This window comes from Gavialis gangeticus, unplaced genomic scaffold (genome assembly GCF_001723915.1).
Source record: "Gavialis gangeticus isolate Ggan-Ray unplaced genomic scaffold, GavGan_comp1, whole genome shotgun sequence".
NCBI classification, from domain to species: Eukaryota; Metazoa; Chordata; order Crocodylia; family Gavialidae; genus Gavialis; species Gavialis gangeticus.
This window is the reverse complement of record NW_017729024.1, coordinates 62031040-62043098: the sequence shown is the minus strand read 5'-3', so window position 1 is coordinate 62043098 and position 12059 is coordinate 62031040. Positions and strand designations below refer to the sequence as shown.

General features: G+C 44.8%; 1 protein-coding gene across 1 annotated transcript in view; it reads right to left on the bottom strand.

The window, feature by feature from the left end:
• Positions 1-11374, bottom strand: part of NCBP1 (nuclear cap binding protein subunit 1) — a gene marked incomplete at its 5' end in the record, with an annotated part of 55528 nt that extends 44154 nt beyond the window's left edge. Inside the window, 3 exons of the mRNA XM_019518207.1 lie at positions 1244-1400; positions 3921-4021; positions 11279-11374. Coding sequence (XP_019373752.1) covers positions 1244-1400; positions 3921-4021; positions 11279-11374 — 354 coding nt within the window. The remainder of the gene's footprint in view (positions 1-1243; positions 1401-3920; positions 4022-11278) is intronic.
• Positions 11375-12059: the final 685 nt, after the last annotated feature.

The window sequence follows — 12059 nt, the reverse complement described above, 5'->3', positions numbered from 1 at the left end:
GTAGCTAAAAGTAGAAAATAGTCCCTGGAAGCAGACTTAATTGCACTGGTATACCAAACAACCATAAGAAAAATTTTGTCTTTTAGACTTGGTGGATCCTTTGGCTATTTATTTATAGAATGGAAAGCTTTTATACAGGTGATCCAAAAGAGTGCTTTGATCTGGATATTTTAACAAAGTTGATTAATTCATGTTAACCTGAGAACTGAATGACATCAGCCCTCCAAGGAAAACAGAACTAGAAGCTGCATTTCTCCACCTGATAATGTATTAAGTGCTGCATATGACAAAGACTGGCAATTTAAAGAGCAGCATAGACAGAAGTCTGCTAGAAGCAATTGGATTGATTTTTTGTAGACCTACTTGGTCCTTTGATCTCAGGATTAAACAGTGTATATTAAAAACAGATAAATCACAGAAACTCAAGTCTCCATAGCATCGATGAGCAACCAGGGAGGAGACTCAAGTATCAATCTCCTTCTAGACAGCTAGCCCAAAACAATGTGCTTTAATCTGAAAAAGAACTGCAGGCTCTTCAGTTTAAGAAAGACTGAGATTGACAAAGCAATTTGGGCTAAACAGGCAATCCATCAATCAGAACAGTTTGCTATACTAGTCTGAAATCAGGCAGAAGGCATGAAAGGACTGCACTTTAGGGTGCCTGTACATGTGCAGGAAGGCTGCTCTGACGCACTGTAATTACAGCACATTGGAGCACTTGATTAATGGAGTCTGCTGGAGTGTGCCAATTAGCATGTTTCAACCAGCCTCTGCATCTTGTGTATTAGCATCCCTGTGTTTCAAAATGGCAGCAAGGGTGCTTTAACTAACGCTCGTTTGATGAGTTTTAAACCGCTCCCACTGCCATTTGAAGTGCAGGAATGCTGATATACAAGATGCTGCAGGTGCTTAAATTACAGTGGCTCTAGAAGCTGCTCTAATTAAAGTGCACCCCCACCCCCCAACTGCCAGAGCATGTGTAAAAACACTCATAATTACTAACTTGTTCAGAGAGGCAAAAGCTTTTATAGGCAAACTACTTCATCCAATGTTGAATAAATGCAATTGCAATTTCTATGTCCTTTAGAGGGAGTATATCTAGCACATTACACAAATAAACATGACTTCAGAAACCACAGTTAGAGATGCTCTGATACTTGGGTGAGTGTTATCAGAGAAGGGGGAAGCAGAGGTGGGGCAGAGAGCATGAAATGAAAAACAAAAAAAAAAACAAAACACTTACTAAATACACAGCTTCATTATACATATTGACTTTCAAACATTCTTTGAGTTGACGAATCATGGCTTCTACAAATTCCCCACCAAAATTGTAGTTCCTGGCATTCAGCAACCCAACTAGTGTTGTGTAGACAGTAAGCTTTTCTGGTAATAGACGTGCACTGATTTAAATGTAGAAAATAAAAAACAAAACAAAAACAACAACATTGCATTAGATGTTAAAATGCATCATTTGCCACCTGCTGCAATTATTTAGCGTTTCAGATCGTGGTTAGTGCAGGATGAACTGATCTATTAATTCATCAGAAACAGGTAAACCCAAAAAATTAACCTTTCCTTAGAGTCCAACAGTATTTGGCAGAGCAGTATGTTTAGAATGATGACCCATCTAAGAATTTACATGCATTTTTAATTCAGTTTCAAAATAATTTCCTTTTAAATCATTCTGGGCAAGTTTACACAAGATGTTTACTGTGCAGAATTAGCTGCATCATAAACATCACATGGGTGCCCCTATTAGGCCGGAGTAGATTAATTTACTCCATGGCAGGAGAGTACTTGTATTACATGTACTATGTACTTTTTGTATTACATGTACTTTTGACTGCCTGTATTTCAAGTACTACCCTGCTGTGGTGTAAATAAATCTACTCCAGCCTCATAGGGGCACCCATGTGATGTTTACTGTGCAGCTAATTCTGCACAGTAAACATCTCGTGTAAACACGAAAAACTCCAAAAGTAGAGCACATATAGAGGCTGCCCCAGCAGTCCAGGGCATAAGGGTACTTCAGTGCAGGGGCTGACTGCTGGCTAGCCCCACACTGAAGCACCCTTGAGCCCCAGCCAGACCCTCTGCATCATGCTGAACGAGGGGGAGGAGCCCCAGGCTGGCAGGCTGACCCCTCGGACTGGCAGCTCTGATCTGATTCAACATACTGTGCCCCCAGGTACACATTCAGATGTGGTGCCTGGGAGCAATAAGTGCCAAAGTTTATACATGCACACTACTAGCACATTTAGATGTGTCCACCAGTTGTTGAGAACTTCATTAAAACTGTATTGGGTTCACACAGCTAAGTGATAAAAAACTTTTAGCTACAGTTTCTGTCTCAAACTGACCAGAAACCAAAATTGAAACGATTTGATTTTAGTGAAGCACTATTATACTTGGAAGGACCAATGTAAATTTTACGGTCATTTAGGGTGCATCTACACATGCAATTAATGTGAAGCAATAAACTCCAGAGCAGTTTGAGCTGGAGTGAACTCCTTTCAGGTGCAGCACCCACAGTCCCAGGACAGCAGCAATTTGAGCTAGGGAGAAGCAGGCCCCAGCTGGCAGGGCTGACTGGGCGCAGCTTATGCCCGCAGTCAGTGTCCACATATGAACTGCAGTGCAGTAAATTATCCCTCCATAAGATAGTACTGTTGGGGACAGTACTATCTTATGGCGGAGTTAGTGTACTGTGCCCTAATACCAGTGCACGTGCACAAGGTTACACTTTACTGAGGAGCAAATTAGTCTACTCCACAGTAAAATGCACATGTAGATGCACCCTTAGAGTTAAAAAACAAACAAACAAAACCCCTCCCCCAAAACACCAACCCCTCCACCCCCCACTGAACCTTAAAAAAATCCTATAGAACAAAACAAAAAGTTATCGTCATATCTCCCCGCTCCCAATACCCTTTCTTCAGCTACACCCTAGATTTCACATAAACATGGCTAATAATTCAAAACTAGAATTCGTGAAGATTTATAATGTTGGAATGATATAGCCATGAGGGTCCAGAAATTATGCAAGAGGCAAGGGTTATTATGGATGATATCTTTTAATGGACCAACTGCATGGCTGGGACAGAGCCATGCAGTCTATCCAACGAAAGGCACCACCCACAAAAATCCTTGCCTCTCTAAAGGTTTATATGTACTATTAAAGTATATATCAGATCATCAAGATTATACAAAAAGACTTAAATGCCATTTTACACTGCTTATAGAAATTTTGAATTAATATCCAAAAATCTTATCATACCAACATTGCTGATTTCATATTCAACACATTTAAGGAATCCAAGTGGACTGTTTCAACATTAACATATCAGTTAACTATGTTTCATGTAAATGTAATGTTAATCTTTACATCTCTTCAGGTGCCTAACTGCTGTGGGAAGCAAGTTAACTGTTTGACTTGTGTGTTTATGGTTCAGATGACAATGTTGTAATAATTCTCAGAAGTGTAACTGTGCATTGAGCCACACATATCCAAACCTACCCTGGGATTGAAAATTTCAGACAACACACAATTGAAAGCATAAAAAATGCAAACCAAGAGCCAACAAAATATCACAATCTTGAGCCACCTCAATGGATCCTCACAAGAGTCTCATGGCTCTCTAGTGAAAGGATGGCTTTGCTATGTTGTAGAATAAACCAGATGGAGAGCCTCAGACTAACTGCTCAATGGACACTGACAGTGAGTGCACTTGGGCAGTTATTTTCCTTTTTTAGCTTCTACTGCCAACCAAGTTTCCTTCTCCAAATTTTTTTGCTAAGAGTAAAATGAATTTTGTGTTACTAATGCTCAAGAAGTAGCTCTTAGGAAGGTTTTACACATGACATTTGTTTGAGAAACATTTAACGTAGATAACAGTACTAAGTGTTTTTTGCATACATACACTGTACAAAGAATTCTTAATATCTTGCTCTTGTAGTTTGGTAAGTCAGCCTCCAGGACACCAGCTAGGCCTTCCAAATTGCTCTCCAAAGATGAAGTACTCTAAGAAATAAAATAAGTTTTAGAAACTGACTGATCAAGAAATATCCATCAATCCCTCAAGAAAAAGTGTTTGGATGGAAGACTATTTTGTTGCGCTCTTATTAATGAAGAGGACAATGGATAAAAAGAAGATGGGTAGGGCTGTTTGTTTTTGTGACTGTAATGTTTCAAATCTTACTAGGCTGCACAACATTTTTCATTTGCTGAAAGCAGGCAGCAGATGAAGAATGAGTAAAGAATTGAGTACTCTTCTCCAATTCTGCCACAAACACCGAAAACGTCATCTCTTCATTTCACTTGGAGAAGGGATTTTTAGAAAATTGCACTACCAAACCTGCATTTGCATAGGTCAGTGGTTGTCAACCAAGGTACATGTACAAGGACTTAAAAGGGTCATAAGGGGTATACAGAACTCTGTGTGCAAACTCAGCACAGCACGCAGGCAGCCTGGCCACATGGACAGCAGTCAGGTCTGGCTAGTAAGTTTGTTGTGGGGAGAGAGAGTGGGGCTAGGGCAGGTGCCCAGCCAGGGCAGAGTGCGGGACTGAGCCACATGGGGACTGGAGGGCGGTGGTTCCTGCCACTATGTGCACCCCGGGAGGGCATGCGAGGCATGTGCTCCCAGATCTGGGCGTGGGGTGGGATGTGGCCAGGGCCATATTAGGCTCTCCCCGGCGGAGGCTGGGCTGGGGCGGGCTGTGCTACAGGAAGGTGGCAGCAGTACTGGGAGGGGGGTTGGGGGAGGATACGGTTAATTCTGGTATGGCTGCAGCATCCCTCCCGCCCCATAGCCCCTCTGCTGTGCCTACACACTCCCTCCCTCGCCGTGAGGGAGTGGGGCTGGGGCTGCTCAGGTGGGCCAGAATGCGGGACAGAGCCGTGAGCGGCTCGTCTGGGGAGCATGGGGGGTGGTGGTTCCTGCCACTGCACGCACCCCAGGAGGGTATGGGGGGGCCACGTACCCCTGGATCTGCAAGTGGGGCATGGCAGGCTGCCACTGCAGGCTGGAGCCAGGGAAGCGCTAGACTGTTCCCAGTGGAGGCTAGGCCAGGCTGCACTGGGAGTGGGGCTTGGGGGGCTATGGTGAATTCTGGGGTGGCTGCAGTTCCTCCCGTAGTGCCCTCCCAGTGCCGCCACTGCCCACACTGAGCGCAACCCGGCCCAGCCTCCTTTGGGAAAAGCCCAGCGCAGCCCCAGCTTGGTCATGCCCTGCGCACAAATCCAGGGGCATGCACTCCCCATGCCCTCCCAGGAGCAAAGGCACGAGCTGCTACCCCCCACACCCCCTGGGTGAGCCACTCACAGCTCTGTCCTGGCTGGGCAGCACCTGCCCCAGCCCCAGCCCCACCCCCACTCCCTCCCTCACTGCAGGGGCCTATGGGAGTGGGGCTACAGTGGAGGTGGGGGGGGGAGGGGCAGGCGGCTGCAGCCACTCCACAATTCGCTGTAGCCCTTCCACCTCCAACTGCCCTCTCAGTGCCACTGCCGCCCACCAAGCATAGCCTGGCCCAGCCCGCACCAGGAAGAGCCCAGTTCCCCAGCCCACACCAGCAGCCTGCCCACCCCACATGCACAGATCTGGGGGCACACCTTCCCCATGTCCTCCCACGGTGCACGTAGCAGCGGGAGTCACCCCACCCCGGCTGGGCAGTCTCTGCTCCAGCCCCACTCCCTCTGCTACTGCCGGGGCCTCAGCCTGGCCACCCCTTCCCCTTCAGCAGCAGCCAGGACTTGCCCCACACACACATCCAGGGGCACACACCCCTCACACCCTCCTGGGGTGTGTTCAACAGCAGGGGCCATGCCCCCTGGACAAGCCACTCACAGCTCTGTCCTGCACCCCGCCCTGGCTGAGCAGCCCCTTTCTCCACTCCCTACCCCACTGCTGGAGCCTCAATCTGTCCCTCTCCCCAACAGCAGCAGACTGCCCTTGCGTCGCACACAGATCATGGGGCACACGCCCCCCATGCTCTCCCGGGGTGCGTGCAGTGATCCCATCCCCTGTGCCCCCCGGACGAGCCTCTCGTGACTGTCCCACGCCCCAGATGAGCAGCTCCTGTCCCTGCCCCACTCACTACAGGGCTTTGATGCCCCCCGCCCCATAAAAACAAGGAAAAAATATTAAGGGGTACATGAGCTGAAACTTCAAGACAGAAGAGGTACACTTGTTAAAAAAGGTTCAAAACCCCTGACATAGATGGTATTTTCATCATCTGGACTGAACCCCTGGACTCACTCCTTGACTTCCACCTGAAGTTTACCAATTATCACCCCTTGATCAAATTTTCTCTGGAATATTCTTATACTAACATTAACTTTCTAAATACCATGATCCACATCTGGAACAGCACCCTACAAACCCATATATACAAAATAATGTACAGACCACCATATTTACAACCACAAACACACCAATAAAAGCTGTAATCTGCAGTCAGGCCCTCAGATGCCATGGCATCTGCTCTGAGAACACTCTTGATGCCAACCTTGCCAATATGAAACCTGCCTTCATACAACAAGGACACTTTAGCACGGACAGGCTGATCACAAATATGCAGGGCTAAAAACAGTTAGAAATGGATTGTCCTTAGAGAGATCATTGGTATGAAATATCTGGAGCTTAGTAAAGATTCCAGACCAGGTACCACTGAATACCTGCTAGAATACAAAAAGAAACTGCTTTGTGACCACACCCCTTGGTGGTCACCTTCCACACAACACTTGAACCAGTAACAAGAATCACACAGCCTATACCTGAAAAAGATCAGAACCTGAGAGAAATATCCCTAGCCCTTTTCCCCTAGCCCCCACTCCTGACTTTCAAATAACCCCCTAGCCTTGCCTAACTCATCAACAGAAGCAAAGTCCCCACAGATCAGACTTCAAACAGGATGCAGCCTTGCCTTAACTATTAATACAAAACCTGTCAAAATGCCTACACTGCTAAAATGATCAATACTGCCCACAACAAACCAAGCAGAATCCACAGATCTGACATATCTATCCCCGTACATGGTATAATCTCATCCAATGCACCAAATACCTCATGGAAACCTATGTGGGTGAAGCCAGACTAAAACTATACACCAGAATGAAAGATCACAGGAAATAAATTATAGACAGAGACACAAACACACATAGGAGAGAACACTTTTCACAGAACAACCACTCACTTTCTGACCTCACTATCCCAGCTCTCAAGGGAAATTACAAAACTCCTTCAAAAGATGGGAATAATGATTCAAAAACTGGCTAGACACTAAGAACCAAGGACTGAACACAGACATTGAGTTCACAGCTTACTATAATCTACCTGGTAATCTCTTGTTCACTCCACAGGTGGTAAAGATGCTTCTCTTTTCAATTATCTTGACCCTCCATTAATCAAGCTATCCTTTGTTTTGCAATTTTCTTGTCTGTTAGCTACTCCTAGGAATGTGTCTTTTTCTCCTATTTTGCAAACCTCCAGACTCTCCCCCCCCCCGGGGAATCTTTTTTATTTGTGGAACTGACTCCTACACTGAATTCTTTTTTGGTGGTGGTGCTGTGTTGCTGCTTAATTTTCAGGTGGCTGAATTGCTAGGTTCCTCTAGCCATCTTCAAGACATGAAGGGTTAAACCAATGACACTTTTCTCCGTGTTTTCCCTCAGTTGGTTTGTAGAATATAAGCTTTTCACTGTACTGGGTCATTTCTTTTTCTGCTCAGACAGTTTCTTATGGAGTGCATTTCTTTTATTCCTTCACCCCAATTGTACTGTGAATGCTTAATAAGAGACTCTCCAGCAAAACTTTAATACTTCTAAAATCTCCTGTACTATGTGAATGTTTGCAGAAAAGCTATTCAGTGATGCCTGGGGCTGGAATCTTTACTCCAGGTCTTTCATACAAGTGATTGCTCTCAGAAGACCATCCATTTCCATTTGTGTTTAGCCCTAACTGTACCGGTTTTCTCCTTAGATCTGAACTAGAATGCACTGTATTCAAAAGCTTGTTTAAGGCTAACCAACCACATAGTTGGTCCAATAAAAGATATCGCCTACAAAAAATCCTTACCTCTTGCATCTTTTCACTTCCATTACACATATGATCTATGAGAAATGTATGCATCTTATAAATTAACTAAATCAGAAACATAATATAAATTTCAAACCAGAGGGCTTACTTCAACCATTACAATATAATTTAAAAGTGGTTATAAAGATGGCATATTAAAAAAGCATGGTATGCATCAAGGATGCCTATTATTACCCCTACTTTTTGCTATGGTAATGGAATTGTTTGTCCAGTCAGTCAAAAATAATCCAAATATACAGGGAGCAAGCAGGACACTCTTCTTGTTGTGTTTCAGTGGTAGAATCCACGTCTGCCATGCGGGAGACCTTGGTTTGATTCGCAGAAGTACATGCAACTACAGCCATTGAGGCACCAAATATTTAGACTCAGCTTGGTGTTTGGATTCTGTCTCGATGGCCTAAGGGGGTTATGAAATGTCTGGGCAGCCTCCACTCCTCCATAGTGTTGCCTAGGCATACATGCTGGAGGTCTGGGTGACCTCCCACACATACACCATGATCCAGAAAGATTCAACAGAGGCCTACTAAATGTAGGACAAGAAAAACATAACATTATTCATTACCAGCAAGCCTAGTTTTGTCCACTTAAGAATCCAAACTTTAAAAAAACCCCCAAAATTGGCATTTTTCCATGATTAAAATTAAATGCCACTATATATATCTATAAATATGTATCAGTTGAACACAATATTTTATTGATATATTAATAATTTTATAGCAATTTAGAAGCCTACTAGTGCCTCAATCGTCATAACGAAATAAATTCTAAATAACTATACATTTTGGCATTTGATTTTCTTTTTTTATTATGGAAAAAATCAGAGCTCCCCCTGCCCCCTTCATTAAGCAGGATGCGGGTCCAGCTGCAGCTGTCCCCCCACAGCTTTGTGGTACCGCTGGTGCTCTGACCCTGCCCATGCTGTTCCCCCTCACTCCCAAGACACAGTCCCCCCAGCCCTGCATGTGTTCCTCACTCCCAACCTACAGCCCCTGGCCCTACCAGTGCCCCTCACTCCTGACCCACAGACCCCTACCCCTCTAGCCCTGCCAGAGGGGACCCCCAGCTGCCAGGGCTACAGGACCATGCTGCTCACTCTCTGCTCCATGGGCACCAGCTGCAGCCAGCCAGCAGCACCTGAGCCCCAGCTGCTGTGTGGGAAGCAATGGCTAATGCAGCCAGTGCAAATCACAGACCCCAGTGGACCCCTGCTTCTCTCTGATGGTGGCACAGCTAGAGCGGAGCTCATGGGGAGTGTAGGAGTATGTGAGCTGCCAGCTGCAGGGCTACATGCCCCAAGGCATACTCTCCCCCAAGAAACCTCCACAGCCAGCAGGCAGGACCCAAAATGGGAGGGCAGAGCAGGGCAAGAAGCCTCGATGTTGCCACTGCCAGGAGCCCCGTGCTAGTCATGCTGCCACGGTGAGGCATCCCCTGTGGGCCCAGCAGCAACAGGGGTGGTGGTGGCGGCACTGTGGAGTTGCACCCCCCACCCTCCACCCCAGCAAGCAGGGGGCGCTGCATCATGGTGGCATGGCCAAAGCAGGGCTCCTAGCAATGGCAGCACCAAGCCTCCCCCACCCCACTTTGCCCTCCTGCACTGGGTCCCACCTGTTGGACTGTGGAGGCCAGGGGGAATTCAGCAGAGCAGGGAGCCCTGAGCCCATGTGCCCTCCCTAACGCATCGCCTCTGACACAACTTGTCCCCGGGACTGCAAACATAGGTGAGAAGCCAGCCCTCCTTTTCACCAGATGAGCCAGCTATGGCTCTGTTCCACTTCCCCCAGCAGGCCCTGCAGTTGTGCATTCCGCCCTGGCCCCTGGCCCCAGGCCCCATGCACCACCCCAGCTGGGTCTCATCCCCAGCCCCCAACCCTACCCCATTTCCCCCCTCACCATGGGGGCCTCAATCTGCCCCTCCCATTACCTATAACCACACCCCCCCCAACAAGACTTACCTGCAGGCAGCTAGGGGAACTGCTTTCCACCACTTCTGGCTGTACTGCACGTGGCACCCTCTGAGTCTCGCTCCCCTCAGCCCCAGGCAGCCCTCTTCAGGCTGGAATTCTCTCAGCCGTCAAAGGCAAACCTACAGTTTCCCATGTTTTTCTCCTTTAAAGGAGAAAATCTGGGTTTTTCCGCAGCAAAGAGAACACCTGAATCTCTGTTCATTACAAAACCAATTAATCTACTACCTGAACCACAAAAGGAGAAAAACAACACAGAAAAGTTTCTGGATTTAAAGTTAACTATGAAAAGTCACAACTCCTAGACATCAGTATAGGACCAGATCCATGAAGAGAGACAGTTATAAATATAAATGGGTAACTACTTCATTAAAATACTGAAGGGGGAATACTACTAAAAAAAGGCAGGACTTGTATAGCTACAATTTTACTCCTTTGATTGAAACCAGATTCTAAAACAGATTTAGAGAACTAGCTAAATATGAAATTTCATGGTTAGGCAGAATTACAGCAATTAAAATGAATGCTCTAGTCTAGCTTGCATTACTTTATTATTCCAAACACTACTTGTTATAGTTTCATAGTTTGTAGGGTCGAAAGGGACCTGAGCAGATCATCATTATAGTGCCAACAAATCTTTTACGTGAGTAGAAGGCTATGAAAGATAAATTTATTTAGGGAAATAAGAAACTTAGTTTTAAGAATTCTATCCCGAAAAGACTTCAGCAAAAGGAGAAGAAAATTTATGCTTCCAAACATTAAATATTACTTTGGTAGAAAGAAAAGTAGGGCCCAAAGGGACTTCCAGAGGTCTAGTCCAAGCTCCTTCTTGAGGCTGGATCATTACAAACCATCCTTTATCTAACCCATTCCTAACTCTACACAAATCAACCTTGTCACACAACTGCAAGGCCAATTGCCCAAACACATCAAAAGCACCCTAACCTACCACAAGTAAAATAGAGAAAGAAGGGCTGTCAGTGTCCAACTGCTGCAAGGATGTTAACATGCACTCAAGAGAACTAAGGAAGAAGGCCAAGCCCCAGCTATAGAGGAAGTTGACAACATTTTGAGTACGTAATTTTTCACAATTACTTTTGGATATTTTTTTGGACTCTTAATTGAATTCAAACTCAGCATTATAAAAAAAAAATTCACAGATGCCAGAAATCTTGTGCCCAAGCTTGTTAAGGACCATAACTTACTGCTAACTCTTACCTTCTCACCCACTCTGCATATTAAAGATTCTAGTCTCTCTTCAATTTCAGATGGCTCAGATGTTCTCCTCCTTTTATGAGTTTGCCCTGTTTCAACACATTAATAAAATCAAGAATAAAGGTTAAAATTATTCCTTGCTTAATTTTTAAGAGTTTGCTTAACAGTTCTGTCAGCCCCATTCTCATTCTAATTTTGTACTATACCAAGGACACACAACATTGCTACTGTTATCCAGGACAGATCAAATAAATGTTCAAAATAACAAAGACAACATCTGTACTTCTACAGAAATCTTACTCTTCATGCTATGTCCAATTTTGACATCTTATTAGGAATTAATTTCACAATGCCAATAACAGCATATTATAAAGCTAAAAAAATGACTGGAGAATTAACTTTAACTTTATTAGTTTTATGTTTCCTATTAAACATCCCATTATGTTCTCTGACACTTATGTTAAAAATGTGATGAACCTTGCGCAAGGGATTGTATCATAGATCCCTTTTAATGTATTTATACTCTTTTAATTTGGGAAAATGACTAGACACTTGAGACTAAATCCAAAAGTTAAGTTCCTAAATACCTTTAGGGGTCTGGCTCTAGCAAACTAAAAATAAAATGGAGACTTATTAAAAGGGTTTAAAAGTTGAAACAATGATTTGGAATTCATCTCCGCCAGTAAAAGGTGAAAAACTCGAGCAGTAAAATAGTAGATTCTCTACCCATGCAGAATTTTATTATTAATTCATTTTTAATTGTACGTGCCTGAAGTGCAGAAAA